This window comes from Cololabis saira, chromosome 5 (assembly GCF_033807715.1).
Source record: "Cololabis saira isolate AMF1-May2022 chromosome 5, fColSai1.1, whole genome shotgun sequence".
In the NCBI taxonomy this organism is placed as follows: Eukaryota; Metazoa; Chordata; class Actinopteri; order Beloniformes; family Belonidae; genus Cololabis; species Cololabis saira.
In genome coordinates, this window is record NC_084591.1 from 12,794,722 (window position 1) to 12,811,707 (window position 16,986).

A 16,986-nucleotide genomic window follows, 5' to 3' on the forward strand; every position below is an offset into this window, starting at 1 on the left:
AAATGCCACTACTGCTAACTGTTGGCCGTCAGTTGAAAGCACTCGCCTCCGAGTCCTCCACCGCTCCACCTGGCTCCTCCACTAAACGTGTTTGGTGGTTGTGTGGGACAGCAAAGAAGGCTGTTTACGTGCCGAAAAAGGGATGTGAGTTTCATTTATAACCGTTTTTTTAATGAACTTGCAAAATGGCAGCATTTTTTGCATGTAGTTATTCATTGTTTCCCCACGTAACAAGTGTAAATCAATGCATTTACAAAAACCCTAGTTAATCTGTGTCAATACGCAAGTAAGAAAAATACATTAACAGTACTATCTAATCAGTTATAAATATTTTGTGGCGAGTTAAAAGTCTTGCAAAATGCTAATTTGATATTAGCAAATTTTATTTAAAAAAATTAAAGTTCTATAGAAAATTGTGACTAATATATCATCACGTATAATATTGTTAAGTTTTCAGGTAATATTTTGCTGCTGCAGTAAGGTTATTTTTGTGAATCTTTGGATATTTTTAGAAAGTTGATAAGTCATAAAAGATGAAAACAAAGGTTATAACTTGTGTTCTTGAAATACACGTGAGGGAAAACACAAGACTGCCTGGTAACCATTCACATGAATCTGCAAGGAAATCTTGTGACCCTTCACTTGAATTCAGTCTCTATGCTCTCCAGTATCAGCTTGAAGATTTGCTTTACTCTCCTTTAAAGGAGGACAGAACCCTCCAAATCCATTCGCAAAACGTCATCACCTGACATGATCGCTTGGCACAATCGGGATTCCTCATTTCAGATTTGGTCTGCGGGTATTTGAGGGAGTGGCAGATTTACCAAAGGCCACAGGAGACGTCTCAGCATTCCTGTCCTGTCTTGCTTTGTGCATTGTCTTGATCAGTCTGAATCAGGCTGCCACCGACTTGCATCAGATGGAAGGCGGCTGCCGATCGTCAGGTCGTCATATTTTGCTGCCTGAGGGGTCAGACAGATTCGGATGTTTTCTGACCCCATTCAGGTTCGCTCTGTCCGGTTCCTGTTGTTTTGTCTGGTCGCTGTCATTCATTGTTTAGGTTCTCACATACAAAAATCAGATATCCCAGTTTATAGTTTGCATACAGTGTGTCACTGTTTGATAATTAAAAAAAAAAAAAATCCCCCACCTTTAGACAAGGTAGTCGTTTTATTATGTAATCATGTTTTTTTTTTAAACATAAAAATCGTAAACACGAGATGGTTTTTCTGCATTCAGATGCAGTATTCTGAGGAACAGTTGGCTCATTAGTATTCAGACCTGCTGGACTGAACTGTCGCTGCCCTTAAAGCCGCTCACTGACCAGATGATGATGGACTTCTCAGCGAGACAAGGCTCAGTAGAAAGTTGACCGACTCACAATGACAGCCTTGTGTGCTTTCTGAAAAGGGCAAAGCTGTGGTTCCATGGAGAGCCTTCTGGAAATGGCAGCGTGGCTCTGCGGCAGACTGAGTCGTGTCCCATTCACGCCGCCGCTGCACCGCTGCTGCTGCTGTAGGGCTGGGCGATACGGACCAAAAGTCATATCTCGATATTTTCTAGCTGAATGGCGATACTCGATATATATCAATATTTTTTCTGTGCCATAATTGGGGTTATAGCATAGCATCTCTGTTAGCTTCATTTTTTTCTGAGGCAAACCCTTAAAAAAACAGTCAGTTTTAATACAAAGCCTCGTGCCAAATGTCACACAGGTTCCTTTATTAACAGAGGTCTGCACAATATCAAAATGTATAAAACAAATGAAATAAAAATAAACTGCATATATAGAATATTTTTTAATCCTGCATAACAATTACATTAAAATACACTGTGCAATTAATACAATATAGACAGTAACAGGCAGACTTTTCCACTGAGGTTGACAGTTGTGCAAATAACAAAACATTTGTGCAAATCTCAAATAAAACATTCAAGTCAATTTGTCACAAAATAAGCTATATCAAAATCATTAAAAAAAAATATATATTATTTTTTTTTTTTTAAATAATCAATATAAACGATATTGTCTCGTACCATATCGCGTTTGAAAATATATCGATATATATTAAAATCCCGATATATCGCCCAGCCCTATGCTGCTGCTGCTGCTGCTGCTGCTGCTGCTGTTGCTGCTGCTGCTGGGATGCATTCAGGATCCCATGAGGGGGTGAATTAAAACAGTACTGTTGTGTGGGAGGCCGGAGCATCATAAGCGTGATTTCCTGTGTCCAATTTTAACTTGTACTGAGTTGGAACAAAGTTTAGAAATGTTCTTATCCGGGCTTGTTGCACGGCTCTCGGCTGGGCTGAGGCGTTCCAGTTTGTAAGGAAAGGAAAACCTTGCATTAAAGGCTTACTAGGTTCTTAAAAGTTCAGGCTCTGGAAAGCTCTTAGCAATTTGAAAGCTACAGTTCTGTAGTGAGAAATGGACAAATAAGTGCTGACTGACAACTTGAGGGAGAGAACGAAGTGGAAGTTCCCCAGTTCGTACACCAAAGACACGGTTGGAGCTTATACATTAATATCTGCATTTTCATGGCCTTTTCTATCTACTTTAACGGTGCTGAAGTAGCTGTTGGTGAAGGTGTTTATTTCTTATATTTTATACACTAGTATCCACCACTTTTATAAAAAGAAATTAAATTGTAGAAGGGTTTGGCTCATCAAACATGAGAAGATGCGTTATATTTCAGAGATACTGTCTCAGACCATGACTCTTGGAGAGTTTCTCATTTTTTATTGACTGCAGGTCAAATGAGTTGAGATCAGATGACTAAACTAGTTATTCCCCTCCTGGTCCTGGGAAACTCTCTCGGCAATATGGCAGCATGCTATCCAGTGAATTGTGATGCATTTTGCTAAATCTGGTGACGGAGAAGGTTTAATGTTAGCCTGCATTTCTAAAACATGGAAGAGCTGCTTCTCAGTAAGTGCTCTGTCTTCAGTAATATTAAAAATAAACGGAAAGGTCCCTCAGAGAGCGCAGGCCTCTGCTAAGACCAAGCTATGATATAAAGAACCAAATCTGTTTTTGTTTTTCTTTTTTCCCAAAAATTCATATCTTAAATTTAAAGGGTTTTTCTTTTAGCTCATGATCAACGCTTGAAAAGTGATCTAGTGGCTTATGTAGAGTTTTACTGACGCTTCTTGATCTACATTATGTTTCTTTTCAGTTCTTTCCTTTGCCTCACTTTGTTTTTTTTTTAATATTTCATAGGATACATTAATATCGGAGCAGATTCAAATGCCCCTTCAAATAAAATCGTGAACTTCATAAATAAGCTAAATTCGGATCCATACTGGACTCTGGTAATCCTTCACCTTTACCTTTAGTGGCACCAGAAGGTTTACAGTATGCATTTGGTCCTGATGAAATCCAGTGGAGCACTTTTCTGGTACTTCTCTTATGTAGAACGATGTGTTTTTGCCTTTTTTTTTAAGTGTGAAGGGATCCTTTCCCACGTTAGTGTAGAGTTGTGAACTGAACCCTGAATAAATGCAGACAGACATTACAGGTCCTACCTGGCTCCTAAAGTGGCCCACAAGGAGCAAGCAGAACGCTGACCGTAGAGTCTGCCTTTCACTTTTATTTATTTTCTTGTCGTTTTCAGTGGCCACCATAGATTTTCTATCGCTCTTGGAAGAATAGAGTACTCAGTAGGGATGGGCGGTGTGGACTAAAAAATGTATCACGATAGTTTCTGGCATTTAACCCGATAACGATAAAAATGACGATTAAAAAAATACCAATTCAACTCCACCAAAACACTGCTCTAAAAGAATACTAAATGCTACTAAACTACACCAATTGAATTGATAAAAAACTATTAAATGAGTCCACCTGTACTGCAAAACTGTAATGACTCCTTTCTTTCTTTCTTTCTTTCTTTCTTTCTTTCTTTCTTTCTTTCTTTCTTTCTTTCTTTCTTTCTTTCTTTCTTTCTTTCTTTCTTTCTTTCTTTCTTTCTTTCTTTCTTTCTTTCTTTCTTTCTTTCTTTCTTTCTTTCTTTCTTTCTTTCTTTCTTTCTTTCTTTCTTTCTTTCTTTCTTTCTTTCTTTCTTTCATCGTTTTTACCGCGAGATGACAAATTCTTACCGTGGGGAATTTTTTTTGACGATATATCGTGAACGGTAAAATATCGCCCATCCCTAGTACTCAGTTTGTTATATTCTATAACATCATCATTCTATATTTTTAAATCCTTTATGAACTGCTGGAGCTACCTAGAAGTAATCTGAGATGATAGCTGATGCAGAAGAAGGTCACATGTCATGTTGGCTAAAAGGGATCACAGACGATGTTCACAATTCACCATTTTCATCACCATTGATGAGACTAAATAAAAATGGCACTTTGAGAGGACAAAATCCAACTGTCATGAGTTGAAAGCGTTGATGTGGAACGTTTCTCACAACCTCAGCGAGCCGCTGCTGTGTCTGTGGAGGTCTTTTCTGGTTTTTCGTCCCAACTCTGCACTGTGTGAAATGTCAAAGTGTAACATAGCTGGGTGGGGATGAGTAGGGGGGGGGTTTGAGAGTGGGAAATGCATTCACATACTTTTGTCCCTCAAGGCGGAAGACAGCTGCGTTGCTCCTCAGGGGACAAACATCTGTCACATCTGTTTCGTTGACTGATGACAGTTTTTAAAATTCCCATTTGGTGTTCATGCAAATCCTCGCTTTTCATTGCAACGTGCGACATCGGAAGGAAGTACGATTGGGTTTTTCGGTACGAGGCGCGCCCCTTCCAAAAAGGTAAAGCGGGATAAGAACAAAGCATGTGTTGATATTTTCATGTTTCTCAGCACCCTGTCCTAATAGTGGAGGACTCCCGATCTGGGATGTCGTACAGGAAGTTGGCTGCTCAGGCGTTTCAAAGGATGTGACCTCATGTAAAAGTGACAGATTATGAGAGCTAGGATTTTCCCTGAGCTCTGACCACTGAGCCCCACCACCTCTGGTCGGGAACCGAAAGACGGAGAGAGAGGAAGTGGGAGCTTTGAGGGAGGACAGATCTGGGATATTGAGCATGACTTAATCCATAGGTCATCTTTTAACTATGACGCCTCTGCTCTGCTTTGTTCTGTGTGTATCATGGAAACGTCGGCCCCGGGCTGACTCAGGCCCGAGCTCGCTGTCACAGAGGCTGCTCTGCTGGCAGAAAGAAGCCCTGGGTTGGACGGGTCCCTCGAGTCTGGTCACATCCCACCACAAGTTTGCATTCCAGCACTGGAAGAGAGCTATCTTGATCCCTTTAAGAATCAGAATCAGAATCAGAAAAGGGTTTATTGCCAAGTTTTCACACGAGGAATTTGTTATGGTGATTGGTGCAACGCAATACAAATATAAAAACAAATATATAAGAGATAATAAAATAAAATGAAATGTATAAACAATAAAAAGTATAAACAGTCAAATAAAATGTAGACCGGAAATGTACAAAATGAGGTTTTAAAGTGCCGGGTGAGTCTGTACAAAAGTGACTTAGGAACTTAGGATAGGTAAAAAGTATAGACAAAAATGTACAATGAGGTTTGTAAAGTGCCGGATATGAGGCCCAGTAACCAAGGTCAGGATCAAGAAATTAAATCTAAACAAAGTAGGGTAACTAGTCCTGCAGTGATTATCAATTAGATCCAGTTTGATTTTGTGTGTTGTTTTCTGTCCAGAAGTCACTGAAGGCTCTGCATGTACACGCCGTTGTCCTGTGAGACAAATACATTGTGCACCAGTTGTGAAAGTGTGATTAAAAAAAGAATTGTTGCTAGTTCTGCTTTCCGTATGAGTGGGTTATTTTTATCGTCTGATCTGACATTACTGCGGCACATTCACACATAAGGCAGCCATTAGGCTGATCAGTGTGCTCTTAAATTACAATGAAAACCATAAATTCAGTATTTCTTTTTTTTTTTTTAAATATTTGTTTGCGTTTCTGAAGATATTGCTCTTCTGTTTGTCGTTTCTAGATACTGTAAGCGTGCGTGTGTGTTTACCAGCTCTAATGGTAGCAGCTAGAAAACGTCACCTGTGAGAGGATCGCCGCGCCTCATCATGACAGAGGTCCAGGTAAGATCGGCCTTCACGGCGCAAACCCAATCCCACGTCAAAAACCAATCTCTCGCTCTTATTTTCTTTCTAAATAACATGATATCCCTGGTTCTAGAGTTCATGGCCGCAGGGCACAGAGTGTGTGGCCAGGTACAACTTCAAAGGAACATCAGAGCAGGACCTGCCGTTCAACAAAGGAGACATTTTGACCATCATCATAGTCACAAAGGTAAACCAGACCCTTGTTCCTTCCAAGAAAGATTTTTAAGATGATTTTTTGGGCTGTGCGATTAATCGATTTTAAATCTAAATCGGATTTATTAATCAAGACGTTGTTAAAAAGGAAAATCGCAAAATCGATTTTCCTTTTTTGCAGCTGGCTGCATTACAGACAGAGCTCGTCTAGTCATCTTTGTTTGGTCAAGAAAATTGTAAATGTTGTCACTTTACTAAACTCAAGGAGGATTTACAGTATCTTTCAATTGCACTTCATTCCCAATAGGGAAATTTGTTTGCTATTTTTCTTTAAAAATAAAGATAAAATATTTGAAACAATTTATTCCATTGTCTTTTGTAGTTTTACCAAAAAAATCGAAATCGAAAAATCGGGTTTTCAGAGAAAAAAATCTGGATTTTATTTTTGTCCAAAATCGCCCAGCCCTAGATGATTGTTGTTTTTAAATTTAAATTATACACTGATGTCCATATCAAATATCCTATGTATCGACTTCTGTGTTTCAGGACCCAAACTGGTACAAAGCTAAAAATGCGTCGGGTCGCGAGGGAACGATCCCCGCCAACTATGTTCAGAAGAGAGAAGGCGTGAAAACCTGCGGCAAACTGAGCCTGATGCCGTAAGTGAATCATACCTCGGCTTGTTATGATGACCCCTTTTATTTCCTACTTTCACAGCGAACAGAAATAGGTTAATGTATGTGCTGTTTATATCTCCGCCCACCACACCAGCTTAGGGTGGTGTTGCAGCAATGGCCAAAAAAGCTCAGCCTCGCATTCTTCCTCCAGCTGCGTGGCTGCCGACGGCCGCTGCTTCACTTGTCGTGGCACTGACGCTGTGGTTATGTGAATGGAGACCACAGTTTGGTTGGGCTGTGTTGTAATTGCAGTGCACTTGTGTCTGCCACCACTCCAGCTTTGCATGAACTCAGCACAGTTTCCTGTTGTTTCTTTTCTATTTTAGACTGAAGTAATCTTGAAAATCTTCCCTTTTGCTCATGTGATAGGTTTCCGTGTGCATGTATGTCTGTGTACCTGAGCAAAAGATTTAGATTTAGCAAAATTAGGTCTCCAGTGCTTTCATCATAATAAAGCAGAACGTACACAACAAGTGAAATGAAAAATAATTCAAAACATTTCTGGTAACCATCCCCGCATGAGCTCCTGTTTTTCTGATCCACCTTTCAGCCTTTCATCTTTTCTCTTATACACCTTGTTTGCAGATGAGCTGTGTTTAAAAAAGGAAAAAAAAACAGATAAGAATCAAAGAAACTCATCTTATCATGAAGCATCAAGTTCTCAATTTAGCAAATGTCAGCAGCAACAAATGTGAAAGCAGAGTAGTAAGGGCGGTGTTGCAGCCTCGGCGAGTACGTTAACTTACCTACCGTTAAGATTGAACTGAAGGGGAAACAAGGTTTCCACAATAGCCTGCTTACATCTCATAAGGAAGTAACTTCTATTTCTGTGACCAAATGCCTTTTGTCTGAGCTTTCCAACAAGGCTCCCTGTGTGATATTTAAATTTCTTCTGGAGCCACATGCAAATGTTGCTACTGTACATTCCAAAAGCTACATTTGAATACGTGACTGCCGCGGTAATAAAACTGGTCATGGCGAATATGCAAATCTCAGTAATCTATACATCTGCATGCTGAAAACATTATTTAAATGACTTTCACTAAAGGATCATTTAAGGGTAGCGATAGTATCATACGGCTGATTAAACATGGAAAGATGAAAATTTCTCAAAGGCTATTAGAAATGAACCATCCGCATAGGCTCGCAGTGACGGTGTCCCTTCATGACCCCACGCCACCTCTGATTCAACCTTTCACTGGTCGGCACGGCGCCCAAAATAAACCTCACAGACTCATCTTTGAGAAATACCTTTACACGGCAACTTTAAAACGGACAACATTTCTGAATATGAAAATGGCTGCGTTTTCTTTTTTGTCTGAATTAGAATCTTTAAGCTGAGAAAGTGCACTGAGACATGATAAAAGACATGTAGCTACAGTTATGTTCTCCAACACATTAGTTTGCTTCTCTTTTAAGTTTAATACAGTAGAAGTTAAGCTTCTACCAGACTTTGAATAGATCTGGATCTGAAACGGTCTCATCTTAGCAGATCTATAAGTCTGGACTTACAAACCCCGGGTGGGACGGGCCCACGGGGGCAGGAGCCCCCTGAAATGCCCCTACCCCCACCGCCTCTGTCATCTGCTCTTTTGTGACTATCAGTTTTCATTTTGGTGCAGTTCCATGTGCAAACGCCTCATTTCCCCTTGTTTTGTTCACTCGTGCGACAGAAGAGGAAGTTCATCCAATTAGAACCTTCCATCCAGTGTTTGTCCTTCACGTTAAAAATGTTCAGCTCCTACAGATGATTTAGGAGACAGTGTGTAAACTGGGCTAGCATTCAATGCAAGTAATTATCAGTCTTCTGAAAAACAAATTTTTTTTTTCAGTTGTTTTGACTGTTTGAAATTGTAAAGGCTAAAAGCGTGGGCTGTTATGAGCATAGTTTCTCTCACATTCAGGAAATGAGCTGATTTTAGCAGCATTGACTTCATTAGCATCGACATCTAGTTTCATATTCCCTGCAGAGAGCAAGTGGAAACAAGCTGTCAAGTCGTACTCGTGCACCAAATAGAAATGTGCATCTTCAATAAAATGTACTGAGAGAATTAAAAAGAATACTAGCCTTTATTGGACATTATAAACAAGCTGATAAATGTCAGTCAGGGTTTTGAGAAGCTTGTTGGTCAGTCAGAAATCCTCATGTTGGTGAAACAACATTAAAGGCTGATGTATAGTCACAAAAACAGACATTTGTTGTTTGTTGAGTATCAGCCTTTACTCATTGTTGTCACATAGCTCATGTTAACAAGCTAAAAATAACTTTACTTGTGTAGTTATGAATGATAATATTTCCCTGTTGCCAACAAACTTCATGCTAATCCACATGCTTCTTCTGCTGTGCTGCGTGTGTTTGAGTATTTTAACTAAGACTGTAAAGACTCGAGATCCTCCACAGATTCAGACACGTGTCTTTGAACAAGAGAGAGATAAAACTATATATATTACCATTTATGGCTGTGTTTAAAAAAAAAATACCCATAAAAACAAAGAAACAAACAAAAATCTGGCAGTCCATAAGTGAATTGTGGTGACTGTATTCTCTTGTACATTAAAAAGGGAATAAAAAAGGTCAAATATACAAATCAGTGTCGTTTTATAATAAAACGCACAAAGTACTAAGAGAAAACAAAAACCCTTAACCTGCAAATAAACATATAAAAAACTTTATATAACATGCACTCACTCTTAGGACGACTTGCAGGAGTAAAAAACACGCGCAAGAAAGGAGAGTTTAAAAAGGCAGGACATAAAGTCCACAGTTGTTTCCTTTTTCTTGCTGAAAGATTAGTTTCCAATATTATTATGCAAAACTCAATATATGAAGAGTTGGAAAGTATTTTATATTCTAAATGCCACATGTAGGGTTAGAGTAAAGGACTGGATATACATACACACTTACCAGGTGTGTATATAATATATACCGTCTATAAACTGCATATAAACTCCCCACTTTACTAGGTTTACCAGGTGAAACTAAGAACGTTGCTGGTGGAGTAAATCCATCAAATATCGATATAGATGGTACTCTACATTGTGTTGGGCACCACTAGATGCTCTTGTTGTTGCAAAGCTTAAAAGATATTCATAATTATTTTTCAGTGTCTTTATTAAGATACAAACAGAATATACAGCGATAACATCAGAGGTAGATTGATTAATCACTTCGGCGATTATTAACCATTGTTTAATTCTCACATCAAGCAATAGATTTTGGTCAGTCTTGAGGTCAAATGTACAAAAAAAAAGACAAAAGATATTTATTTATACTTGTTTATATTTATGTGTGTGTACACTTCCCCGGCTTCTCTCCCTCCAGATGGTTTCATGGCAAGATAACGCGGGATAGGGCAGAGGAGCTGCTAAAACCCCCAGAGACGGGCCTGTTCTTGGTGCGGGAGAGCACCAACTTCCCCGGCGACTACACTCTCTGTGTGAGCTGCGATGGCAAGGTGGAGCACTACCGCATCATCTACCACAACGGCAAGCTCACCATCGACGAAGAAGCCTATTTTGAGAATCTCATGCAGCTGGTTGAGGTGAGATGTACGACTTAACGTCAGTGTTTTGAGTTTGGCTGCTATATTCAGCTTCTGTCCACTGTGCGTTTGCTTTTAGAGTCCTGGTGTAACTACACTACTGCTACTGACATGATGTGAAGTTCCTGGAACATGTAATTAACAGGAAGTGTCATAGAGGAAGTTAACAGCATGCTGAGGTTCAGAGTGTAACCTCAAACAGACTTGAGGCCCTCACTCTTAAACTGATTCCTGTATAAAGTGCTTGTTTTAAACTGCAGCTTACCAAATATTCCCCTCAAAAAAAGCTGGTGTAAACAAATCTATTCAGGATGATTGATATTTTTCAGTTATCTGCTCTGTGGTTTGTTCATTTAATCAGACAGACCTAAATAGACTAAATCAAAACTATAATCCATTCAGGTGAGGGGACTCTCACGTGGCACAGAGATCTGGATGCGGCCATGGCATTGCACTAAATTTAGGTTTTTATTCTCTTTTCTGTAAAGCCATCGATGGTGAAGTAAAAAATGAATGAAAAGCTGATTTTTCTCTCCTGTTTTTAGCTTGTTTGTCAGCCAACTGCATAAATCTCCTTTATCTTACAGTGGAATCCCTTATATGGAAAAAAGAAGGTATTCTTGCCTAACATGCAGCTGATCCTTTTTTCCAATTCAATAAATTCTGATGTTGCAACTAAGAAACAACAAACACTAAGCAAAGCACTGTAAAGTGTCAATTGTGTCACACATGCTGTATACTGACTGTATCAATGAATCACTGAGCTGTTAAGGAGTTCGACAGGAAGCGAAAAGACGATAACCAACTGAGCCGAGAGTATTGTGATGAGATGTTTATCCTAGTTCTGCATGGCTCCTCCCCATCTGTCTGCTGCTGTGAGAAAACTGAAAACGGCTGACCCACTAGATGTGATACAGGAGGGATATTGTCGCAGTTTTCTTTACACATTCCAATTTCCGATTTTCTTAAAGTTCTGACCTGCTTATAACATTTTTGCCCAGTTTTCTTCACTGCAGTTATTAATTTTAGCAACAATTTTGGTTCATGATGTGCTTACTGATGGGGGGGGAGAAAGGTTTTAATTTCTCATCATTTTAAGCATCTAAGCTGATGCATTTATCGCCCTCTCCCCAAACAATAAATACATTTGAAATAAACATTTTTATGTCTGTGCATAGATTACATATACTGAATGGAAAAACACATCAGTCACTTTAATCAGTAATGAATACCGGTCGATATCAGTCAGAACTGATCAGACAAAAATCAGGTGATTCCAATCACCAGCCAATCAATTTGTAGATCTCTGGTATCTATATCCCCTACAAAGAGGAATACATTTACAACCAAGCAGCAGAACACTTAAACTATTTCATTTCACGATTATCTTTACAGAATAAATGTACAGCATGAGTCAACTCAGAGAATTTAACATAAATAAACCCATTGATTCCCTTCAGTTAACAGCTTGGAGACGGTGAAGAAAAAAGGTTTTAACATTTAAATGAACGTTCGTATTGTCTCTTTATTTTCTGGCGTTTCTTGTCATTTCAAACTGTGTTTTTGGATCTTTGACTGTTTTCAGCACTACACCAAAGATGCTGATGGCCTGTGCACCAAACTAATGAAGCCAAAGCTGGAGGAGGGAACTGTAGCTGCTCAGGATGAGTTTTCCAGAGGTAGGCCTCAGTTTCTTCATGATTTCTACCACACAACTCCTGCTGCATATTAGGGATGGGCGGTATTGGACTAAAAAATGTATCACGATAATTTCTGGCACTTATCCCGACAACGATAAAAATGACGATAGAAAAAATACCAATTGAACTCCACCTTTTTAACTTTGGAGACCCCAAAACACTGCTCTAAAAGAATACTAAATGCTACTAAACTACACCAATTAAATTGAATTAATAAAAACAAATTAAATTAGTACACCTGTACTGCAAAACTGTAATGACTCAAATGAAAAGTTTGAAATGTAAGAACAGATTCAACGTTTATTCAAACTGTATCATAGTGGGATAACAGTGCAAACAGCAAAAGTACCATTGTCCTTCAAGTTTTCTTGGCTTATAAAATCACAAAGTAGAAAAAAGATACAACCTGATAAATAAAGAAACAGGACAAATAAATAAAAGCCATCCTTTGCACTCACTGTTTTTTTGCAGACTCTGCATATAATAGATGATGTTTGCTCCTCGTCACTCTTTTTAAATCCAAACCAGTTCCAGATAATGGAGCTGGAGCCTCGTTTAACAACAAGCTCCTCGCTCTCAGATCCGCCTTCCGCCATGTTTGTTAAGGCTGATTTATGGTTCTGCGTTAAATCGACGCACAGCCTACGCCGTATGCTCTGCGTTGATTTAACGCAGAACCATAAATCAGCTTCACACAAAAACATCATCAACGGGAATTTATCGTTTTTACTGCGAGATGACAAATTCTTACCATGGGGAATTTTTTTGACGGTATATCGTGAACGGTAAAATATCGCCCATTCCTACTGCTTATACTTTATCTATAGCAGAGTGCATTTCTCAAGTATGTGTGTGCGTTTTTTTTTTTTCTTCTGTCCAACAGGTGGCTGGTCCATGAGCAGAAAAGACCTGAAGCTGCAGCAGGTTATTGGGAAGGGAGAATTTGGAGGCAAGTAGCTTCAGGTTAATACTGTGCAGTGCAGGCGAGCTTGGACTGTTTTATTGTTTCATGTTGCAGAAATCAGATACAGCATGTACTTTGTGAATTAGTAAACAGAAAAAAACTCAAACTCAAAGTTTACACTTAAGGTAGTTAAGTGTAGTAGTTTGAAATGTAGCAGTTCAATATCTGATTTGTTTCTTTTCTCTAATTATTCCAGATGTCATGGTAGGAGACTATAGAGGGACTCAAGTAGCAGTGAAATGCATAAAAAATGATGCCACAGCGCAGGCTTTTATCGCAGAGGCCTCCGTCATGACGTAAGGAGATTAATTAGGTCATCATTGCTTTAGGAAACTCAAATGAAACCAGAATAACGAGTGTGCATGATCCGCTCTTTTGTCAGGCAACTACGGCATGATAACCTGGTACAGCTGCTTGGGGTGATCGTAGAGGAGAACGGGAGTCTTTTTATAGTTACTGAGTATATGGCCAAGGTAGGTGGCTCCCTGTCTCGTAGTTTGTCGATATCTGGAAGAATCTGGAAACTTTGGCTTGAATATATACAATGTTTGTCTCCTTTGTTTTTTGTTTTGTTAGGGCTGTTTGGTTGATTACCTGCGGTCCAGAGGTCGTACAGTGCTCGGTGGAGAAGCACTCCTTAATTTTGCTCTGTGAGTGTTTCTAAAAGGTTGCAAAGTGTGTGCAGTTATACTGTGGAATAATAATTTTACTCATATTCAGTGTTTGACTTAAGTCGAGACTTGCAGCGCGATGACTCTGCATATTTCTGTTTCAAAGATTTATTTAATGATTCCACAGGTCAGATGCTGAAAATACGCTTGCAAGTCATTGCCCAAGCTCAATAACTTTGAAAGAAGCTGCATGATATTTCTTGCTTTGTCATAGCTGATATAATAAAAATAAGTAATTTTTTTTTTCCAGAAAAGTAACAAACCCATTCATTATAAGGAATATAAGTGACATTTTGGTTAAAAAACAAACAAAAAAAACCCACAGTACTGGATGTTTGACATAAAACTTTAAAGTAAATCGTTGTGTATTTCAGAAATGTCTGTGAAGCCATGGCGTATCTGGAGACCAACAACTTCGTGCACCGTGATTTGGCTGCCCGAAACGTCCTCGTGTCAGAAGACAACATCGCCAAAGTCAGTGACTTTGGTTTGACCAAAGAGGCTTCTTCCACTCAGGATACCGCAAAGCTGCCTGTGAAATGGACGTCACCAGAAGCCCTCAGAGAAAAGGTACAGTGCTGCAGGACCTTTCTAATCATGGCACTTTTGCACTAGGACTTACTGAGCCCGACTCGGCCCGACTCGGCTCGTCACGCCTCTAGCCGTTTGTTTTTCCACAGCCAGGGGAGAAGTGGGCAGGTTGGGGTGAAGCTGCTGTGACGTACTCGATTGCGCAACCGCTTTGTTCATGTCGGCGCTGATGAGAAATCAGCTGGAGCCGCGAGCGGCTGAGAGTAAAACAGCCCGTCTGCATCCCTTTTTTAATTCTCTCGTCAGCCACCAGGCTTATGAACATCTGCACCTCAGAGTTGGATCACCAAACAGACTTTTGCGCTTTATAATAAAATCGCTGCGAGCCGCGGGTCGCTCTCGCGCTGACTCCCGCTTCCTGATTCAAACGTCTGCCGGCCCCGCCCCCCGACCAATCAGTGGCGCGGAGGGTGGTGACGTCAGAAATAGTCCCGGCTCAGCCCGCAAAGAACCTCGCCAGAATGGTTACAGAAAAAGTATCGGCTTGGAGCGGCTCTACCCGTCTCAGCCCCTAGTGCAAACGTGCAAGACGGGGCCGCACCGAGCCGAGCCGGGCGGAGGCGGGACTAGTGCAAAAGCGCCATAAGAAGCTGGCTTTACTGTGTGTATCCACACACAGTGGAAAAGTTCTAACATGTATGTTTTTTCTGTAAATCAACAGAAATTTTCCACCAAGTCAGATGTTTGGAGCTACGGTATTTTGCTTTGGGAGATTTACTCGTTTGGCCGAGTCCCTTATCCAAGAATTGTGAGTATCAGAAAGGCGCGATTTAAATGCTGACTACAAGTTTGACTCTAATAAATTACATTAAGTTGTGTTTTTCTAGTGTTTCTCTGAGAAATACTTCCCATCATCAACTTTGTGCTCTTCTTTAGCCGTTGAAAGACGTAGTGCCACGAGTGGAAAAGGGCTACAAAATGGACTGTCCAGAGGGCTGCCCGGAAGTGGTGTACAATATCATGAAACAGTGCTGGAACCTGGACCCTTCTGCTCGACCGAGCTTTCAGATGCTCAAAGAGTGGCTACAGCACATCTGCCATAAAAAGTGATTTCTTTCTTCCTTTAGTTTTTTTTTGTTTTTTTTTTGTTTTTTGCTTTGACCACTTGGACTGAAACTTGGAAAGTGACATCTCAAGGACTGTAGTTTTTGTCAAATGTGATAGTAAATTATGTTTTCATTGACAGAAAAGTACAGACACAACACATCTTCTTCTTAAGGGCCATTCATGCCAAGAACTATAACTATATTAAGAGTAACTTTAAAGATTCGAGCCTCCAGACTGGACTGATGACCTGCTACCGCTGTGTGTGGAAGCAAAAGAAAACCAGAAACGTGGGTTCCTAAAATTCTACAAAAATGTGAGGAATTAGGAAAAATCTGATACCCTGTGATGAGAGGTCCAATCTTTTGTGTCATATTTACTTTTGGGTCAGTATCGGTGTCCTGGAGACATCAGAGAGCTCATCAGCATCACAGTGTGTCAGATAAATCATTGTTGTTGTTTTTAGTGTCGTTTTTTTCTGTGTATTTTGGATATTGGAATATTTATATTTGTCTTTTTATAGTTATAGATCTTTGTGTGAACAGCCCTTTAATGATGTTCAGTCACAGCTCTTTAAGAGAGCTGAAAGGTTCTTCACGTCTTCCCACGCTCTGTTATCAGAGATGAATGTTTAACTGCCATATCATTCCGGCTTTCCTGCGAACACAAACTGCCTCAGAGTCAAAGTGCCTTCGCAGGTTTTCATATCCTCTTCATACTGGTGGCATTACGTTTGCGGTGATTCACTCGGGAGACTGGATCCGTGACATCTGTACTAGAGGAAAGACGCTTCGGAAATTGGAAAAGCGTTTGAATTTGTCATTACTCGCTGCATTTTTTTTTTTTTTTTTTCACAGCTCCCAGGTACACCTCGTTGTGTGGATGTTGATTTTATTTATCAAAAGGACTAAGGTAAAATAAGTGCAACTATGCAGATATATTTTTAATTGATATGAAATGCATTATGCCTGTTAAACCTTTTGTAAGTCAAAAAAGTCACAAGTGCTGATATAACAACCCTCTTCTGTGCAGCTTAGTAGACAACATTTTTGTGTGGAAATGCTCAACCTGACAAGATATTTTTCTATGTGAGTTATTGACTTTAATCAAACTGTCCAGATTTTGAATGTCGATAAATGTACCCTCCTGATATTTCCAACAATAAAATTTCCATCTTTAAATGCTTTTCTCTTGGGGGGAAAAAAGTTCACTTTTTTAACTTCCTGTTTTTTACAAACCGGATAAATCTAGGCCAAATTAAGATAGTTACAGCAGATTTGGCTGTTTTTAAAGAAACACGAGTTGCTACTCTGCATTTTGCCAGTATTAAAAATTAATACTTATGTATATCCCTGTAACTTACTAGGTATTCATGTGACAAAGGGCAAGTGCAACATTTAAAAAAATATATATATCTGATGTGCTAAGCAGAATAAAAGTATGTAGAATATTCAAAGGTTTGGACACACCTTTTATGTTTATTTGACAATAACTTTTCAAAGCAGAACATTGCCATCAAGTGATCACATTGAGAAATTTGGTAGGAGAATAA

The 16,986-nt window shown here is 39.6% G+C and overlaps 1 protein-coding gene across 1 annotated transcript in view; it reads left to right on the top strand.

Moving 5' to 3' along the window:
• The window catches only part of LOC133443752 (tyrosine-protein kinase CSK-like), a 20,990-nt gene extending 4,375 nt beyond the window's left edge, over positions 1-16,615 (top strand). The window contains exons 2-13 of the mRNA XM_061720946.1: positions 5,969-6,068; positions 6,166-6,279; positions 6,792-6,904; positions 10,245-10,464; positions 12,050-12,143; positions 13,048-13,113; positions 13,325-13,424; positions 13,511-13,601; positions 13,705-13,778; positions 14,174-14,369; positions 15,052-15,138; positions 15,267-16,615. Coding sequence (XP_061576930.1) covers positions 6,054-6,068; positions 6,166-6,279; positions 6,792-6,904; positions 10,245-10,464; positions 12,050-12,143; positions 13,048-13,113; positions 13,325-13,424; positions 13,511-13,601; positions 13,705-13,778; positions 14,174-14,369; positions 15,052-15,138; positions 15,267-15,440 — 1,344 coding nt within the window. The 5' untranslated portion in view covers positions 5,969-6,053 and the 3' untranslated portion in view covers positions 15,441-16,615. The remainder of the gene's footprint in view (positions 1-5,968; positions 6,069-6,165; positions 6,280-6,791; positions 6,905-10,244; positions 10,465-12,049; positions 12,144-13,047; positions 13,114-13,324; positions 13,425-13,510; positions 13,602-13,704; positions 13,779-14,173; positions 14,370-15,051; positions 15,139-15,266) is intronic.
• The last annotated feature ends 371 nt before the right edge of the window (positions 16,616-16,986 follow it).